This window comes from Scardinius erythrophthalmus (assembly GCF_964197995.2).
Source record: "Scardinius erythrophthalmus genome assembly, chromosome: 3".
NCBI lineage: Eukaryota > Metazoa > Chordata > Actinopteri > Cypriniformes > Leuciscidae > Scardinius > Scardinius erythrophthalmus.
The window spans coordinates 34,010,691-34,031,629 of NC_138223.1; the positions used below are offsets into that span (position 1 = coordinate 34,010,691).

The window sequence follows — 20,939 nt, forward strand, 5'->3', positions numbered from 1 at the left end:
TGACAGTGTTTCACAATTTCTCTCCTATTACCACTATATGCCTCATGAGATAGTAAAGTGTTCATCAGATACGCACTTCAGAATCTCACTAGACTTAGCAGGTCATCCAAAATGTTTTTGCCTATACTGTTAATTCTGATATACTACTCTTTTTTATATACATGTCATCAATTACATCATTACTCCAGTTTTCTGTTCCAGTCTTGCTCTGGCTGAAAGTGCAACCGGTCCTACTTGACCCGCTCCAGGCGGGATTTGAACCGGTGTCTCCAGCATGGAAGGCAGGCACGCAAATTTGCATTTGAGGCCAGGGGGGTGCAGTTTACACACACGGCTCTTACTGACCTACGTCCGTTAGACTCACCCCTCTTAACCTCACTCCCATCTGGGTCAATGGCACCAAATGTAGGCTAAGCAGTCCTACTCAACCCGCTCCGAGCGGGATTTGAACTGGGGTCTCCAGCGTGGAAGGCGGGCGTGCTAACAAAGACGCCTTGCGGCCAGGGGACTTCGGTTCGAATCCAGCTCGTAGTGGGTCGAGTAGGATCGGTTGCATTTTTGAGGCCAGGGGAGTGTTGTTTACACCCACAGTTCTTACTGGCCTTCATCCATTACAAAAGGATAACAGTATAGTAACAGTATAGTGATACAGGAGAGAGCACTTACAACTCATCAGATTTAGAGGAAAATTAATAGAAAAAAATATTTTCTTTCAAAAAAAGGTGGCGTAAGAATATGAAATTGTATTAATATTTTTCAAAATGTGCATGCTTTTGAACTAAAAGTCTTAATGAAGTTGTTTTATGCAGTCCTGTGATCACAAAGCAGAAGCAAAACATCCTTGTATAAGAACAGCAATACAAAAGTTGTTTATTCTATCCTGAATAGGGATGATAACCACTATCAATTTGATATAAGAATTATGGGTGAAACAGAATTCGAGAAGTCCAGCTTTATGAAACCTTCAATCCTGTGATCAAGTCATTCATGCTAAACCACTCTTTGGTGCTTGATCCTTAAAAATACAGTGATGATCATAAGTTGTTTTATTGTGTACTTAATATTGTTAATATAATCAAGTGTGTAAGAGAGAGTGTGTGACTGCAGAGGTGTTCAGAAGGAAATGGTAGGGGGTGGTGTTGGCAGGACGAGCAGGGTCAGGGGGATGAAAACATACTGAGAAGAAAGAATGTGTTACAGTGTGTGTCTGGCCATGTGAAGAGTGGGATAAGATTTACAGAAGGCGACAAAAGACATTTTGCTCTGGGAGTCAATAATCTGGATGTACTTGTAGTTTTTAGTGTTTATGTGCTATGATACTTAATCAAGAGGAACAGTTAAAAAAATCTGAAGTTTAAAGATTGACCCAATAATGAAGAATTCAATCCAAAGGAAAACAACCTCCAGCTCAACTATAGCTAAAGCCAACATGTGAGTAGGGATAACTTTATATCTCCCTTTTGTATCTCATATTTACAACTTTATTTCTCGAAATTGATATTTTTTTGCCTAAAATTTACAATATATATATATATATATATATATATATATATATATTACTATTATTATTATTATTATTATTATTTTACTTTGAGGTTAATACATCCATTGATACATAACTTTTCCTTATGCAAATGTATCGCTAGTTAGAACAGTGGCAGTCAGATAGCAAGATACATTTACCTGAAAAAAAAGCATTATTATGCATTATAGTAGTTTGGTTTTGTTTGTTTATTTAATATATATTTGTTTACTTTCAAATGAAAATCAATTTCACATACAACACCTAGTATAAGAGGCCAGCAGTCAAAAGTCACTAATCACAAGCACAGAAATGTATGACGTGATCTGTTTTGATGCCCAGAAAACATCTTGTCACCTGTTGCATTCCATTTTTAACATCCATTATGAACTTAAATAGGACAAGTGTGTCAAGGTCTTGAATTTGACCTCAAGTCAAAGTCGCATTCATGTTATCTTGCTGTCTCTTGTTGTCCACGGGCTAACAACAGGCTGTTAAGTCTTTAGTTTTATTCCCACATTGCAAAAAAATACTTCTTAGTTTGTTTACCACATACTTTATATTCAACTGAATAATATATTTGCTTTCAATTCCTGGGTTATGCCAATTAAGGTTAATTCCATAATATAAACAATTATATATATTTTATATATTTTTATTATATTATATATATTTTATATATATATATTTTTTTTTTTTTTTTTTTTTTTTTTCATTTTTGAACAAAACATTTTAGACCATTAGCATAGTGGCGGGCGTGTTGAAATGTATGGGTGAAGCAGGATTCCTCTGTCTGACCTTGTCCAATACAGTTCCTCATGAGGTGCATAGCTCAAATATTCAAGCACAGACCTCAGAGGTTATACTGATCTGGGTAACCTCTTTGAGGGTGTCATGTACCAGAGAGACAGGATTCCCCCCACCTCTACCGTTGTTGCATATAGCTGTAACAGAGACCAGCATTTTTCAGGCGAGGCTTCTGTAATTCAGTACGTTTGGCCTTTTCGAGGTGCTGGGTCATTAACATATCTACGAGTTAACAACATAGATACTTCTGGTCTAGTTTCAGAATATACTAAAAGCCTATTTCCTAGTAATACAGAGCAAAGGTATTGTGCTAAGTTGTGCTTCAGAGGTATTTATGCTTAGTTTTGGGTTGCCCTTGACTGACCAGCATGGGCTGTTCACATCACACCTTCCAGGAATGAAGACAGCATGATGAATATCTATCCAGGAGTTGTAAATCAGATTAGCTTATTAACTTAACACCATCTGCTGAGCAACATACCATTACTGCAGTAAAAACAAAAACAAAAATTGTAAAAGTGCAATTATGATCATATCGATTACATTTTCATTACATCTCTTGCTGTTAGTCCCAGGAAGTTGTTGAATAATTGAATCTGTTGACTATGTGAATCTTAACATATTCTGGGAGTGATCCTGCATCAGATGAGCATCTAAAAATAAGATTTACCTAAATAGATGTGTGACCGATGAGTGAGAGAGACAGAGTGAGAAGGCTCAAATGATTTCATTAGGAAAGCAAGCTTGTGGTTGTTGATTCTCGTTACACTTGGTATTTCAGTTAAAGGCCAGGTGGATCTAAGAGCGCACTCAGGAACATAACGATCTTCTATTAAATTATATGATGCTGTTCAGCTTATCTAAGAAATTCTTCAATAACAGAATGCATAAATGCCTCTATGTAAGCATATCTTTGTTATCTAACCTCAGACACACTATTCATTTGTGTCCACACTGAGACAGCATTTTTTATTAATGAAAACGAACCTTTTTGAAAACGCTCTTCAAAGTGGATCAATTTGAAAACGCTGTCAAAATGGAGGTATTTAAAAACAATGCAATAAAGTTTAGTCATGTGACGCAGGCTACCAATAGATATTCATGTTTATAGGCTACCAGTATTGTGTCTGTTATGTGCTATTCACTTTCACACTGTTGTTAAAATATGTTACTTTGCACACTCTTCATATCACAGTCCTGCAAAGATGACAGAAAATGTACTCTGTCCTGCAGCAATGCTATGACTGAAAGCAGTTGCGTTTTGGACCAAACATAAACACACTGAGTCAGTGTGACCTAGACGCGTCAGTGAAGGGTGAGATATTTTGCTAAATAAAATGATCCTGCCAGAAGAAAGTTATAATTTTTTTATTATAACTTTATTTTTTTCATCTGTATCATCTCAGCGAGCTTTCATGAGGTTTTACGCATGCGCAGTGCGGTGAATTTAGCGTTTTCCGACGTTTCAGTAGGCTATGGATGAGAAACTTTAGGAAAACGCCTGTGGACTGAGAGCGTTTCAAACAAAAACGCCGTTATCAAATGTATCCGGATTAATGTAGTCTGATTGCTATCAGGATGTTACAGTTTTTCTCGATTGCTTAAACACATTTCTTGAAACTATGCCTCGTATTCTCAAAACTATAAACACAAATCCATAACGTCTCACAATTCTCCAAACATCCTATTTTCAGGTCAAAATGAAGCGCTACACTTAAAACCATTCACTCTTGCTGAAAAACCAAACTTTGCCCTCAGACAGGACACACAAGCCCTCAAAATCACACATACTACAACATTGTCTAAGACACTGGTGCAATAAATTCAAAACAACATTTCCAAAACTGGTAAGTTATGTTGCTTGTGGTTCCCCCCCATCACAAACCTTTTCACATGATGAACACAAAAGACACAACCAGTGGATACATTGGCACATTTTTATTCATAAACAGAAAACACACACACACACACAAAATATATTTTTTTCCTGTTTTACTCTTTTTTTTTTACTCTTTTTTTTTACTCGCTCCTCTAATTTTTTTTTATATTTACTTACAGTAAGATGTGTGTGACCAACATATGACAGTAAAAGAGCACACACAAACCATATTCTAATATGGAATTCGAATTGTATTGGAATGGTAAAGAGTGTTGGGACGTAACAGGAGGGCCTCCACTCAAGGATACAATATGATGGACACGTCTAAGAATGTTCCACATATGGTTGAAATACCATCATTTGCCTAGAAAGATAACATTCTGGGAGTCAAGACTATAAAGGAGAAAGGATGCCCTCCCTTCACTGTCACACTCTGCAACCACACTGTGTGACTGCATGACTGCTGGCCTTTTCTTGCAAGAAAATAAACCTCATCAAAGACTATTGGAAATGTTTGTCTCTTATTCAGTGATAGAATTTTATTTGCCACCACACCTCCCTGAAGGTTCTCGAGGTGACGGTAAAGCGTCTCAAATTTGGCCTTACTCGTAGCCCAGCCTCCCTCATAGTCATACCATTGATAAAGACATGGGCAACTAGAGTGGCTTGAATTTCATCTGACACTGCTTGTCTTCTTGTCCTTGCCCTTCCTCCTCCTCATTCTTATGCCTCTTCCTTCATGTCTTTCTGGATCCATTGTTCCAAAACGCAATAAACTGATCTGGGCCCTTTTATATATCTATTGAAGTTCTGATTGATGTGTTAAATTTTGACTCTTAGTGTTTCCACCTGGGTAATTGTGTGCTAACTGAGCTGAAGCTGTGCTGACTTGAGTGAACAATTTTGAATGCTAGTGCTTTCTAAATGACAACATGGTCTAAGCAATGAGAAATGAAGGGATTTGTGTGTAGAGTTTTGCAGTGACAGTTCAACAAATCTGACTCGTGTCAAAACAGGGAATAGTGTTTATAGTTCAGTGAAATGGGTGTGCTTTTTGATAAATGGCGTTATGGTTTTGAAATTTTAGTTCAAAAGCCTGGTTATAGTGTTTAAGCAATCGAGAAAAACTGTAATAGATAGAGTAGCCTAACAAAAAGTGTTTATGTAAACATAGCCTACCCTACCTTTAAGATTTTAAGCACACTAAGTGCACATTCAATACAATTTCTCTCTTATTTTTTTCACATGGGTTAACATGATTGGCAAAGCATTTCTGAGATCTAAAAATGTAGCCTAATTTTTCACAGGAAATCAACGCTTTTATAAAAAGATATAGATTTTATAGCCTATATTTTTATTATTGATAAATGTACTTATTTTTGAATGTCACTTTGGCAGATAGCCTTGCTCTGTATATTATCTGTTGTCCTTTAAACCAAGTTTGAACTGTGAACAGGTGTGCACTCTCTTGAACATATATATTTTTAAAATGCGTCATCCAGGTTTTGTCAACCCCTCTTTTAAAAATATAATTATTTATCGGATGACACATTATTCAAAAATCTGTCCAGAAGAGTGCACACACACATGCAGAGAGCCATGGTGGCTGTGAAATTATGGCTGCTGTGTGGTACTTTACACTAGACAAATGTCTTTCACCTCTTACTCATGTTACGAGGACATGCTGTCACAGTGTTATTAATTATACAGTATGTAATGAAGTGAACACATGCCTGAGTGAAAGCCTCCATGAAGTTGTCCTTTCATGCTCTGTGGAGAATAGTCGTCCATTCATCACACTTTAAAGTATTTGTTTATGCATGTTTAACACCTGAGAACTATTTCACAGTTGGCTTGGAAGCTAAACGTTGAGCCCCAGTCATGGATTGATGGCCTAGATGAAAGGAAAAGCTTATCAATAAATGTAATTTGAATAATGAGCATAGGAGTCAAGAGTCAACAACAAATAAGAGTGTCCATGATAAAATGAAATAAAACAAGAGGGGAAAAGGTTTGTTATTTTTGAATAAATTTCTAGATCCTGGCAAACAAAAGAGAAATGACTCTGTGCTGAATGTATGGGTTGAATGGTTCAGAAATATTAGAAATTTATATTCTTACATCTTTTTCCCCCCACAGACATTCACATACTCCTCAAATCAATGCCAGGCCAGTGTGTTTGTCTCAGATGAGCAGTGTTTTCATCGGTGTGTCACCGCTATTTGGAACAACACAAGCTTTCCTGTTGAGACTAGCCCAGCTTGAAGCTCAGTTGGTCTTGAACCTGATTAGTAACATTGCAGTTGGAAATAATAACAGTTATGGTAACCCCCTTGTTCCTCTAAGTCTCTTACAGCCTGCTGGCATTCAAAGATCCTCATTTTTGAACATGTACCAGCCCCCTGGGGGTTTTACCCTCTCCCATCTATTGCACAAAAAAAACATGAATTCCATACCTCACAGGGAAAGTTACCCCTCATCATCATTCACAGAAATGAATTCAGTTACTGTGAATAAGGAGAGTGGTGACCTTCTAGCAAAAGAGATCAATCAGGAGAAAATACCCAGTAACACAAAAGTGCCACTATCAACATCTGAGAAACCTCTCGTTAGATCCAGCACCAACCATCTTGGCAAGCACTTTGCCTTCAAACCAGATGCGGACTGTTCTTGGTACCAGTCAATGACAGCCAAAGCAATGATTTCTCCTGATAGACCACAAATTGAAGAAGTAGAGCCAAAGCAACAAGCAACGCAATGTTTTCCAACAGAAAACCTAATCAAAGCTTTAGCCAGCCTTGGCCTCTCTTTTGAGGACCTAGAATTACTCAGTCACTTCCCAGACAACCAGTTAACAACAGAGAAACTTCCCTTCATTATACAAGACATCCAACAACGCAAAGAAGCAAAGGGCATTTATCATGGCCATGCTAGATGGAACTCATCTGATCAGGTGGAATCAAACGCTCATGGGAAACATCATGATCAAAGGAGTATTGGTGAATGGCAAGGATCTGCTTTAGCAAGTCCCTATGGGCAATCCTGTCCATCCTCCCATTCCCATAGATCCCTCAGCGCTAAAAGATACAGCACATCTGAGGACATTCATGAGCACTTCTCAACCCAGTCTAGAGCTTTGAAAAGATTAAGAGATTCATCAGGTGAGTTTTTATTACTACAACTGCACCAGTGATCTAGATTAAACTGTGGCTATTGTATTGGAAAAATGGATCAAATTATTACAATTACTCATCAAATTACTGAAATTCTGGTATTTATTTATTCATTTATTTACTATAACTTTATCTCTTACAGACATATACAGCTTGAAAAAAATATTGTATCATAGGTTTCACGGCAAAGAGTTTGACTAAACCCCTTTCTCTCTACCTTTTAGGAAGTCGATCCAATTCCTTCCTTAAGAGACTGCAGCATGGGCCTGCTGATGTCACCAGGGGGAGGCCTGGTTCAGTCTGTTTTCCCTCTCCTTCAAAACGCAGCATACGGCGCAGCTTTGTCTCTACAGGCTGTAATAAAACAAGACATTATACAGCAAAAAGATCCTTGTCCTCTGCAAACAGATCCACCACTTTCAATTCCATGAGAAATGGTCAGCAACAGTCTTTTCCAGTCAAGTCTGCAAAATCAGAAGGAACCACTGAATCCATGAACATTCAGATGCCAGTAACTAAGATGGCTGAAAAAACATCATCACAAACTGTAAGCTCTCGCAGGTGTAGCAGAAGTGAATTACAAGTGATTGTTATTAATATCATTATGATAAGAATAGCCAGTCTTATTAAAGGTGTTTAAAAGTGTAATCACAACCACCATTACTGAAATGCCACCATTAAATTATCAGTTTGGTCTCAGCATTGCAGGCTGAAAACGCACAATTCACGCTAACACCGTCTCATGTTAACAAATTTGGAGACAGGGACCTCTAGTGATGTGAGATTTGTTAGGACACTTAAATGTTTCGGAAAGGAAACAGCACAGATATGTGCTTTAATAGCCTATACAAACTCAACACTCTTTTAATAAAGCAGTTTACTTTTTTTCCCTCATCGCTCCTGTGTTTTCCAACAGAAGGGTGTAATTCGTGTGTCTGGAATCTCTCTTGACTACTCTAAAAGTGAACTAATCAAAATGGCATCTCCATTTAGTCACCCTGTTGAGGTTTTAATGGCAACTGAGGTTGACATGGAAACCTGTCTAGAATGGAAGAAGGTATGTGCTATTTTAGAATATAAACTGTTTTGTTGTAAAATGAAGTGTAAGATAAACAGAATATCCGTAATAGGCATGCTAAGCAACTAGTTAATTATGAGAATTGGACCTAAACTAAAGTGTTACCGAATTTTTTGACCAAATATCCCAGCTAATATGAACGTTAAACTTTGGAAAGGTAATGCTCTGGTAAGGTTCTTCAAACAAACGTTCTTCCAGTAACATTAACAGAACGTTCTTTCATAGTACACGAAACATTAGCTCAAAAACATTATTTATACACCGTTAATGGATCGTTTCTTCCTGAAAGGTTTTTTTTTTTACTATGTGGTTACTATGTGTCGATGTGTGTGCGTCACTCCCTGGTGGTCGCGTTGTTCTCTCTGAAACGTTCCCATAATGTTTGCAAAATTATAAAATTGAATGTTCATAAAACATTCAGAAATAAAGTTATATCTTAATGGGAACATTAGCAAAACATTCTTGGAACATACTTTTGTTGGGATAATGCTTTCTAAAACAATTATCAATAGACATACAGCACTACTATATCAGCTTGTGTGTGTTTTCCAGGCTTTATTGATGCTTCCAACTGAATTCTCAGCCCAGGAGATGGTAAAGGTTTACTCTGCTATCCCGGTTCACATGAGACAGCAAAATTTAGAGCTGGTGTCCCAAAACATTGACCTTAGTTCACCTGTGAGTCAACACACTTATGGATGGATGAAAATAAGTGAATATTTCCTTGCATAAATACTTCATTTTCTGTGTATTTACTTATTGGGGTTTGATTAACTTTTGCCTTAGGTGTCAGTGTTTCATGCTTTTGTGGGGCCATCAATGTCAAATGCAAGTATCAATTGTTCTTTAGACATTTCAAATATTTAAGCTTAATAAAAACATTTTCAAGATTTTTTTTTTTTTTTTCAAACTTCCATCCATCCTCCATGACTCTTAACAACAAGTCCCCACTGTCCTTTAGGGGCTGTTGACGCCTTTGGACCATCTGCTGGTTGTATGTAATGTACCTAACCAGCCCTGTGCTGCAACAGGAGTGCTACGGCTGCTAAAACCCTTTGGAAAGGTTTTCAGAACTCTGGTGTTTAATGGAAACAAGGTAAGCTGTGCTGTTGCAGAACACTAAAGACACTTTTTTGACTTCATATATAAAGGAGTAAAAGTGAAAAATATGTGAAAACATTAAAGAGTTTGACTCCATTTCCATGGTCGTTCTTTTACCTGTATCTGAGTCTAAAAGATCAGTGAATTTATGATGTTTTCTGTTTTCTAGATGGATGCTGAACAGTGCCTTTGGAACAAGAGCAGTATCCAGATGGTTTTAGAAATGGAATCTGCTTCTGTTGCTCTATCTGTATTTGAGTGGTCTCAAAAAATTCCTTGTCTTTATCACAACCATTATCTCTCTTTCCGCAGAGGATGTAATATACAGAAAGATACATCTGAGGTCAACTCAGCCAAATACCCTCAAAGTTTTTCCCCTTAAATTTGGTACATTTTCATTACCTTTGTAATAAAATACAATGAAACAAGGTCATAAGAATATTATTGTATTATTGTTTGTCTTTCACTTTTTATAAAGTTGTATATTTATAAAGAAGAAGAAGAAGATAACAATTACAAATTTTAATCAAAATATTCAACTACAGTCATTACAATGCACGGGACAAACCTGGATTCTGATTCAAAGTCTGATTCACAGGCCTGGGAAAGTAAATAATAAAAATTCTATTCTTCCATGAAAAAGTGATGGGAATTTAAAACCGGATTAAATTATTCTGGTTATCTTACGCTTTATAGTATTTCATTGACCAGAAATTGTGAGTGCAATATCCATAAAATGATTTTTTCATAGTCATTATCCAGTAAACTAAATCAAATGAAGGCCATGAAAAAGTCATTTGAAATGAATAGGTCAAAAATTGTGGGAACCCTGTAGAATTAATTGAATATCAAATTGTCAAAATTACATATAATTATAGGACATGGTTGTATTATCTTAATTGTTGGAGACAAAGTTAAAAAAAGATCAAGATCACTGAGGTGACAAACCAAAATCGCAGTTTTAAATAGTTCACCCCCAAAAATTAAAATTATTATTTTGTTTTATTTTATTGGTAGCATGATGTTTTTATTCTTCTATGGAACATACACACAAAGAAAATGTATGCATTGAATTCATGCATTTTTCCTAAAAAATGAACGCATTAGACTAGGGGTCGCTAGAAGAACAAAAGAGCACCGTATTTTTGTTAAAACAGGCCTTTGCAATTAATGTGAGATTTGAGCTGTGCCAATGGGAATATTACCTCTATTATAAGACACTACAATCCACTCAAGTTGACCTCTCATACAAACACAAGCAATATATCTTTAAAAAGTACACATTCCCTGACCGGGAATCGAACCCGGGCCGCGGCGGTGAGAGCGCCGAATCCTAACCACTAGACCACCAGGGAATGACGCACTTACGTCGACAAATACTGTAGTAGTGAAATCATATGATTTTTATTGGACAACCAATACTAGACTATTTTTGGATTTTAGGGTGTTTTCAGACCAGTAGAATAGATCGTTTGCTTTCTTCCGATTAAACAGGGACAGTTACAATGTTGAATTTTCATCTTGGTTCGTTTGTACTATATTGTTTTTAATCACCTGGGTTGTTCTATCTTTTTTTAAACGTGATTGGGATCTATCAGATTCAAATCTGGGTTGGTTGATGATACTAACATTTAAGTCCTGAAAAAAGCTTAACGGGGATATGGTCATGAGTTCGATTCCCAGTAAGTGGACAGATAAAATACTATCTTCAATGCAGATAAAGCATCATGAGATAGGCTTACAATGATATTTCCTTACTACTCGGAGTCGGTACTATCCAAACTGCATTCAAGACGTTGGCGTGAAACCAAGTAACACAAGGCCTATTTTTCCACTGAATTTCCATGTTGGTAAATCCCTTCCAAATTGCTTATGCCTTTCAGAAATTAATAATAACAATATATTCATATTTTTTGTCAAATAAATTTGACCGACTTATGAAGATGTATAGATTTGTTTTAATATTAGCTTTTATCCTGGATAAAAATCCACTAAAAAGTCCATTTAGAAGATTAATCTTTTAATATATTTTACAAAGCATGCGGACAGTTCCGTTAAACACTTTACATTGATAGTGTCTTGCAAACACGCTTGAATGCGTGTAGCTGTTTCGGACGTTACAGCCCGTGGCCGCTGAGCTGATGACCAATGGTGATGACCAACAGGGGGCGCGCGCGACATGTTTGTGTGAAAGGCCCACATGAGCACTCTGACGTAGGCTTGAAATCTAGCCAGGTAACGGTGTCGCTGCAAACAGGAAAATTACCTCTTTTAGTCGACTTACTTGGTGATAGTTAGAGGGACAGAAGCGTTACAATGCCGGGTAAGTCCTCTTAACAAATAAAATCTGTGAAAGGAGCAATGTTTAATCTTTTGACTTTATAAATGCGGTATGCTACTCTCTATCTCTCTTTGTTTTGTGAAATGGTAGCCATCGTTGAATGCGTGGAGTAGCCAAATATAAGGAAATTAGCACATTTAACATACAATATAAAGCAAATTAAGCCCATATATGCTCACTTGGCAGAGTTTGTGTTAAGCGCAGTGTGCATGGAGGCCTAGTAATGTGTGTATGTGATGCAGTCGTGTGGCTAACACACGCATCCGTCGTGTTTCTTAACTTACTACACAGAAGCCTTTAAAACTATTTAACACAACTAGAATCAGTTTTTGCTTCGATAGAAGCAAAATAGCCATTACACGTTACTCTTTGAGGCCAGGCGACATGTTTTTTTCACGCGGAAAGACCGCTGTTGATATGGCTCGCTCGTGGCTCGAGCTAACACGCATAACGTTAGCTTCACAGTAACGTTATAGTAACGTACACGCTCGCCAAACGTGAAGTTAGAACAATTGTTTAACTTTATTATGAGAAAGCAGGAAATATCTTAAGCAAAAGGGAGTTGTTTTAATTTTAGACTTTCATAATGGTTTATATACTATAGATAGTTATCCCTGGAGCCTTAGCAAGGCCTCACGTTACAATGAATCAAATCCATGTGGAGAAAGATGGTGTCGACTGACCTCCTCTTTGTCTCATTTATGCAACACTATGATGGATAGTAACAGATAGTTACATAATGTTTAAGCCATGTGAGTTATGCACTGTGTCGCGTCGAAGGTATTAGAAGCTTAAACTAAACGTAAGTGCGCCTTCATATTGTAATAAAAAACGTCTTAAGTTGGTAGCAAGTCTCGTGCTTGTGCGCGAGAGAATATTATCCAAACACAGAGGGACGAATCATTCTTGTTGTGATAATCATTTAAAATTACATTTGCGTATGTATTATGGTTTATATGCTTATTGAATAATTAATTTAGCACGTGCACCATAATGATTGAGGTTTACTTGTGCATGCTATCAGTACTAGTTGTTTTCAGTGTCCCGAAAGTCTCTTATGTTCATTGGCATCACTTTTGTTATGTGTGTGTGGTGGGGTACTATATTCTTGGTTGAGTATTAATAATGCATTTCACACCCACAGAACCTGCTGATATTAACAGTCCAGAGGTAGCAAAGACACCAGGAGGAGGCAGCGGGCAAGGGAAGGATGAGAATGTTGTGAATGGACACAAGGAGGGGGATGCCAACCCCTTTGCAGAGTACATGTGGATGGAGAACGAGGAGGAGTACAACAGACAGGTCAGTGTGAACCTGCTGCTCTTACTGGAGTTACTGTAAATACAAATTTCCTTGTTAAAAATTGGACATTAACGCCCTCTCAAGTCGTATTTACCACTGGAAAGCTCTGGGATAATTTTGATACCAAGTTTCTGAGTTGTGCATGCCATAAACTTTATACATGTCAGAGGTGAGAACGATTGCTTATGTGACTGCTATTCTTAATTAGTTTTTTTCCTCAACACCTACATCAACTTATTAAAGTGCATATTTACATATATGAATAATCATTTGAAGGCTATTTTATGTTTTACACACAGCAAAAATAGCCTGTATTTGACTGAAAATCCAGAATTGTCAGCAAACTATTTAGATAGCATAGTGAATGTTAACTTCCTTGAAGGTGGGTACTCTCTTGAAGTTTAAAACTATTGGATCTACCCAGAGCCTCTCTGGATCTGCCGTAACCAATCGCTAACGTTTGGTTGTGACGTAACCCTACTACTCAAACTAGCGCAAAACCTCAACGTCATCAGTCTCAGCCACTCCCTCTGTTCGCTGATTGGACAGGTGAAAATTTGGCCGGAGTAAACCCACGAATATACCGCAAACCCAGGCGGAGTACTGAAGGAAAATGAAAATTTAGTGGAAGTACGTGGGAGGGCGGAGCCAGGCTAAATGAATGGGGCTCTAAACATCATTTTGGCTTTAAAGGGATAGTTCACCCAAACCTATATATTTTTTACACTTACCCTCAAGTTGTTCCAAACCTGTATGAGTTTCTTTCTTCTGTTGAACACAAAAGAACATAACCAGACAGTTGACGGTAGCCATTGACTTCCATAGTAGGGAAGAAAATACCATAGAAGTCAATGGCTACTGTCTGGTTATTCTTTTGTGTTCAACAGAAGAAAGAAACTCATACAGGTTTGGAACAAAATGAGGATGAGTAAATAATGACAACATTTGAATTTTTGGGTGAACTATCTGTTAAATAAGATTTTCCCAAGAAATAGGCAAGAATTAACCTGGTGTGCTCCATGATTTCTGTTCTCTCCGACAACAAAACACAAATGCGGCGAGCTCGTAATCACAACTTCAGAAGTGGGAAATTTCCGATTCACAAATGTCTGACGAATCGGACCAGCATTGACTGGTAGGGCTGTCACTTTACGTTCGAAAATTGATTGCACGATCGATCGGACCAACCAACACAAGTTTCAAAAACGAAAATAGGCAATCGATTTTAATGGTCTTTTCTCGAAGCGCGTCCAGCTCGTCACGATACGCCCGCAGCGAACGTGCGTCACACAGCAACTGCAGGCTCTTACAAACAGACATAACAGCAAATTATACTTCTACATAATGTGTCTCTTTTTACTACAAAAATGTGAATTCTGCCAGTATTCAGACACATGCATACAGATACAGATTCGGGCTACAATCCCGTAAAAAATTGTTTGACAATTCTAATCGTAAACACAGCCATGTTGAATCCTGCAGTAATGTTTTTCATTGATGTTATGGCAGTCCACTCTGCTTATTGTTTTCCGAGAATGTTGCACTCCAGTTTGTCATTGTGCACGAAACTTCACGCCAATAAATCATCAGAAATATTGCTGACTTGACTCAAGCGCCCTCTTTACATTCGTCCTGATGCCTGTTAGTTGTCCGTGGATTTGCCTATATTTGGCGTATAAACGTCTTTAGACACTTATGAACACTTCACAAAAGCGACAGTCCTATTGGCTGGTGGTAAGGTGGGGTTTAGTGAGACTGAATCTTCTAACGAACCGTTTTCAGAGTCTGAGAAATGAGATGTGCAATGTGTATACGGTAGGGGTATAGAGCTGGTAAGTCCCGCCCATCCGTAAAACCCCAAGTGGACCTCTAGGTTGAAAAATCGTCAATGCAAGTGAATGGGAGAAAATAATTATTTTCTGGTCCCGTTTGAATTGTGCCATGAATGTGAACATATGTTGTCTGTGAATTTTTTATATAATTTTTCATGTTACGAGTTTGACAGCATATATATGGTATGATTCTTCGGCTAGCCGTTGTGGAAAAGACATAATGAGAAAGACTACATGTCGCCTATGTGACGTCACCCCATAAAGTTGACTTACCCGTGGTTTTCACCAACCTCAACGATTTTGTCCTCTCCCTGAAAGAAGGCGGTGAAGTGCACCAAAGACACAGCCATGTTTAGCGGGATCCGTGAGCTAGTGTCCGTGTGCTAGTGGTGTTGACGTTTCAAACGCGTCGAAAGCAGCGAAGAGTTGTAGTCCACAAAGTGCTCTCACACAAAGTCTAACCGTATCAAACTTCTACCCGCTAAATTGTAGCATTCTTTACACGAAAAATTATATAAAAAATTCACAGACAACATATGTTCACATTCATGGCACAATTCAAACGGGACCAGAAAATAATTTTCTCCCATTCACTTGCATTGATGATTTTTCAACCTAGAGGTCCAGTGGGGTTAGCGGAAGGGGCGGGACTTACCAGCTCTATAGGCTAACTGTACATGTATTCGCACGGAACGCACGTTACAGTGCAGTCCATGCAGTCGCACGGCGAAAACATTGTCACAGGCGATCCACACTCCAATCCAGAAGGACGATGCACAGCAGAAGACACGGCAATGCACAGAAGAGACGATCGCTCTGTTTACATCTCTCAACCAGTATTTCAACTGCGGAAAGAAATCAAAACAGTTTGAGAATAATATCTCATGGAGCATTACATTTAGGCATTGTGTTGACAGCAGGTTAGTTTGCTAGAGAAATGAACTCTAGAGAGAAGCATTTCATATATTCACCGTATTAGCCTATTCATTATATTTACTTAACCTGTTAGTAATGTCTTGATGATTTAATGTATGTTAAAATAAATTTGACAGCTACTGTGCAAATGATTATATTTAAAAAATGAATTGGAGTAGAAAATTTACTATATAATTAGATTTAGAAGTTAATAGCAAAACCTGCCTTGTGTGCATCTTAAAATAAATGGCAACTAAATATAATAATTTGGCCTCTTGTTAATTGTAACCTTTAGTATTATAGTAATGTGTAGCTAAGGGCTCCTCATATAGTTTACACTACAGCATCAGCTATTATATATATATTTATTTATTTATTTATTTATTTATTTTTTTTTTTTTTTTTTTGTCTTTTAGAAAACACATTTTTATTAATTTAATTTAAAAAGAAATTTTTAGTTCTCTCCCCGCTACTGTAACGAACTGTGACTTTAATACCAAGGTTCATACTGAACCATCATGTTTGTGAACAGTTACACCCCAATATACATTGTGTGTGTGTTTTTTTGTTGTTGTTTTTTTTTTTACATTATTTGCATGTAGACCTATTGTAGGAGTCCTACAAAACAAAATTAGAAACGTTTAAAATAGCATAATGGGGGCACTTTAAACTTAACGTCAATAAACAGCATGTTTTCTTAGTTTCATAACAGCAGCAGCAATAATGATATTAACAATAGGCAATAAAAAAGTCTGAGAAAGATGTATTTCTGCAGTGCTTGAGATCACACGTAGTAGTGATGCGCTCAAAAATTAGTGATCTTTATCAATTACAAGCTACAAAACGGCTTCAGTGAGAAATCATTAGTATCTATGATCTTAGCATTTTGTTGTAATGCAAACCATTAATTATTTTTGTTTAAACACAAAAAATCTGAATTGGCACTGAGCTGATACACTGAACAGTCCCACCAGGATTTTTTTTTCCTGTGATATTTGCGATCAAAATGACTGTTTTTGTGGTGATGATTTCCAGAAATTTTTTTATAATTAGGATAGCACATTTATTCACTGGTTTCCCAGACAAGGCTTAAGCCTAGCCCTAAACTACTAAAGTAAGGACTAATCCTGGCTTATTTTAAGCCCTGTCTGTGAAACCAGGACATTGTTTATGTTAGATGCCCAATAGTCATACATGACACAAAGGGCAAACAAAATGCATAACTCTTGTTTATTTAGGTCTCATACCAAATAATACATTTTAACCTTTACTGCAATCTTTTCAGACTTGGAAAAGGGCATATTGATTGTTGCACAGCCTTACCCAGTCTTCACAAATCTGAAATAATTTTATATAGGACAGTTGAGTGGTGTAATATCTAGCTTTAATAACAATCACTTGGTGTGGGCAATATGACCAAACTCTTATGAGCAAACCACAACAAAACAAATACCTAATACAAGTAAAAAGTTCTCAAATTATCAAATAAACAGTCAGTCATAAAATAAGAACAAAGACACAAATGACAGTCGGACAAATAAGTACAGCATAGAGATACGGATACAAACAGTGCTTTAAGTTTAAGTACTGTTTTTGTCCTGTTGTTGAACATTAAAGGGGTGGTATAATGCCCTTTTCACAAGATATCAAATAAGTCTATGATGTCCCCAGTGTGTGTATGAAGTTTTAGCTCAAAATACCTCACAGATATTTGTATATAGCATGTTAAAGGAGAACTCCGGTCAATTTTAACATTGAGCTCATTTTTTTGTACATTTGGAGCGCGACAACGACAAAAATCGGTGTTGCCTACACCATGTTATCCTCTTTTTAAAATTTGCATTTGCACCCTGTTGACTTCAATGGGGCAAGTTTTAAACCTGCTTTTAGCCTCTTAACATCCTTGATGTGTCATTACAAGTGTGTAGCTGTGTAATGTGAGTGATTCCTTCAGAGTGATCAGGGGTGAATCTGACTGCAGTAGATGTGAAAGATCCACAGTAATCGATTGTCGAGTTCACGCGCGTGATCATAGGTAACTAAACCTATGCGCGCGAACTCGACAATCGATTACTGTGGACTTCGACCGAAAACAGGATGTAAATACAGGTATGTGCGCTGGCTGAAATAACATCATTTTTATACATATCTTTCACATCTACTGCAGTGAACCCGTGTTCACTCTGAAGGAATCACTCACATTAGCTGTGCACTTGTAATGACACATCAAGGATGTTAAGAGGCTAAAAGCAGGTTTAAAACTTGCCCCATTGAAGTCAACAGGGTGCAAATTTTAAAAAGAGGATAACAAGGTGTAGGCAACACCGATTTTTGTCGTTGTTCTCTGTATTGACATCACTCCAAATTTACAAAAAAATTAGCTCAATGTTAAAATTGACAGGAGTTCTCCTTTAAAATTGTCCCTTTTGAGGGTGAGCAAAAACGCACCTTTTTTTGTCTGTCCCTTTAAATGCAAATGAGCGGCTGCTCCCGACACTGGAGCTTAGATTACCTTCTCACACAAACATGAACTGAAAATTTCAACCTTTTAGCCTTTTGTTCAAACCGGAGTCAGACAAAGATGGAGAGACTCAAGAAGTGAAAACGCAGAATGCAACGACATTTCTGAATGGTTAGTTGATGAATTTATGTAGCTTATGTGTCTATCTTCTAGTCATTGATTAGCATATTCTGTCATGATAATCTATAAATCGTGTTCCCGTGGGCGGGGTATATGTAAATTTTAGGGTTGGTGATGTCACTAACCTGGGAGGAAGCTCGTGCAATCCCTACCAGCCGTTTTTTGTAGTCCTTAAAAAGCAATTTTTTTTAAAGAAAATATCCCTTTGAGTGTTGTGACTTTGCAGATATTGTTTATGCTCAAACAGCAACATTACACATTAACTAAAGTTAGAAAGGTGAAATCATAATCAACCACCCCTTTAACAACGCATTATGTATATTAGGTTTCTGTCACATTAAGACCTACAGTAATGCGTGTATCCAATACTGACATCCCATACTGTCGTCCCCCCGTTTGTTCACTTAAGACGTAATGCCAAGGTGGACATTTTGACATTTATTTATGTATTTGACCATTCAAGTACAAATAGCCTAATAAGAGAACAGACAGGCGGCAAAAGCACGCACAGAAATGCCCAGCCAATCTGACATTCAGTATGTCAGTGCCAAATTTAATTCTTTCGCAGTATATAGTGCTTTCAATAACTTTAAGAACTATCAAGCATATCATAATTTTTTATTTGGTCATTCATTCATATTTCTTAAACGCTTAACCCAGACCATGGCAGGTGAGAAAAGAACGTTTTCTCTCTCACAGACCACTCAATGACAGCGTGCACAACATCTGTAACCTTGTGAAAATAATGCATTTCAACTTTATTTAAATTAGGTTAATTCCATTTGCCAGTAATGCGCCATTTTGTTGATTTTGCATTGTATTCAATGATTGCAGATTTGCGAAAAACTGTAAGGACGGACTGAAAGCATACGTGTTTGAATGTGATGGTCTAGCGCTCCTCACTGTCTGACTGACGTTACGTCAAGTATAGTCTGATTTGTATTCACATTTGCAATTCAATTTGTTTTTACATTCATTTGCAGTGGGTTTGTCTTCATCTAACTGTACAGCGAGTTGGAATTACCGTAATGACTCTTGAAAAGGGCCACCTTACAGTTTCATACACAAATTTTGATGTGACTGATGTCTTGCTGCAGGTGGAAGAGGAGCTTTTGGAGCAGGAGTTTCTTGAACGCTGTTTCCAGGAGATGTTGGAGGAGGAGGATCAGGATTGGTTCATTCCTGCCAGAGACCTTCCCCCTGGTGTAGGGCAGATCCAACAGCAGCTCAGCGGGTTGTCGGTCAGTGACGGAAACGCCGAAGACATCGCAGTAAGTGTCATCCTTCCTGAAAGGAAACCACTTTGTAGATCTCAAATAAACTTTTGTGATATTGTACTCATGTGTACTTCATCTCTGTTCTTTCTCAGCGCAAAAGCAGCTTGAACCCAGAGGCCAAGGAGTTTGTTCCTGGAGTGAAATACTAGAGACCCTCCAGTTAGGGGCTCCTTTATAGAGACTTTATGTGACCGCTGGTGGCCAGGGGTCACCCTCACACATACTTCAATCTTCCTGGGGTTGTGTGGGGCTTGATGGGGTGGGGCTTGTGGGTGGGGGGAGGGGGTGCTGGATGCTCTTCTATAAGCTTTTTATTTCCGTCTGTCTCATGTATAACGTGGGCGGGTTGCTCCGTGTAATGTTCCTATTGGACCGCTGCAGATTGTGACTAGTTCTCCTGGAAGATCTTTGTATTAATCTCAGAGGAACAGTTGTGTGAGTTCCACTATCGTGATAGTGACTAGCAGTTTGTCCCCGTGTCATTGCCATTTTCTTTTTTTTCTGTCTTCTCTTTTATTTTCTTTAAAAGGAAGTTTGGCGGGGAGGTGTGTGTCATACGAGTGGGAGGGGAAAGGGCCGGGACAAAGGAAACCTTACAGTACAAGGACTGTTGACAGGTGGACCATTCTTTGATGGACAGAACTGGTGGCAGCTGACAACTTTTGAGGGATTTTCACAGAAACATTTTCCTGTTTCTTTTTTCCTTCCTCCGTTGAAGTTCTGTCACAGTGTGCAACATGCATTAACAAAAATTGAAAAAAATCAAATAAAACAAGCAGGTTGATGATGTTGGAAGATGTTTTGTGTTTGTACTTTCTATGTAATGTAAACTAAACCTCAGTCTCGACAGTTCTCATCCCAAAGTTTTACTTCATTAAATGCTGTAGCTTCATAGCACCAGTTTTGTTTTGATCAACATGCTGTCAAGAATACCAGAGGAGCATTTTAAGCCTTTTTTTGGGTTTGTTATATTTAATGGTTTCAGGGTAGATGAGCAGTATTAGACCAGTGAGATGTTAGTGTTTCATTCAAACTGGGTTGATCATTTGTGATGATGGGAGTTTTGAGAGT

The 20,939-nt window shown here is 37.8% G+C and overlaps 1 protein-coding gene across 3 annotated transcripts; it reads left to right on the forward strand.

The window, feature by feature from the left end:
- The first annotated feature begins 1,232 nt into the window (after nucleotides 1–1,232).
- paip2b (poly(A) binding protein interacting protein 2B) lies at nucleotides 1,233–20,663 on the forward strand. 3 transcript variants are annotated; one of them, XM_081360197.1, is made up of 9 exons: nucleotides 1,233–1,431; nucleotides 6,348–7,369; nucleotides 7,606–7,928; nucleotides 8,298–8,438; nucleotides 9,012–9,137; nucleotides 9,246–9,287; nucleotides 9,421–9,555; nucleotides 9,730–9,947; nucleotides 13,046–13,166. In XM_081360197.1, the coding sequence occupies exons 1-8, from the start codon at nucleotides 1,373–1,375 to the stop codon at nucleotides 9,940–9,942; spliced, it is 2,061 nt and encodes a 686-aa protein (XP_081216323.1). In that variant the 5' UTR covers nucleotides 1,233–1,372; the 3' UTR covers nucleotides 9,943–9,947; nucleotides 13,046–13,166. The 3 variants fall into 3 exon arrangements, with proteins under 3 accessions (XP_081216323.1, XP_081216324.1, XP_081216325.1); XM_081360198.1 differs by lacking the exon at nucleotides 8,298–8,438 and having other exon boundaries at nucleotides 13,046–13,168; XM_081360199.1 differs by lacking the exons at nucleotides 1,233–1,431; nucleotides 6,348–7,369; nucleotides 7,606–7,928; ... (3 more) ...; nucleotides 9,421–9,555; nucleotides 9,730–9,947 and adding exons at nucleotides 11,689–11,883; nucleotides 19,689–19,862; nucleotides 19,961–20,663 and having other exon boundaries at nucleotides 13,046–13,203.
- The last annotated feature ends 276 nt before the right edge of the window (nucleotides 20,664–20,939 follow it).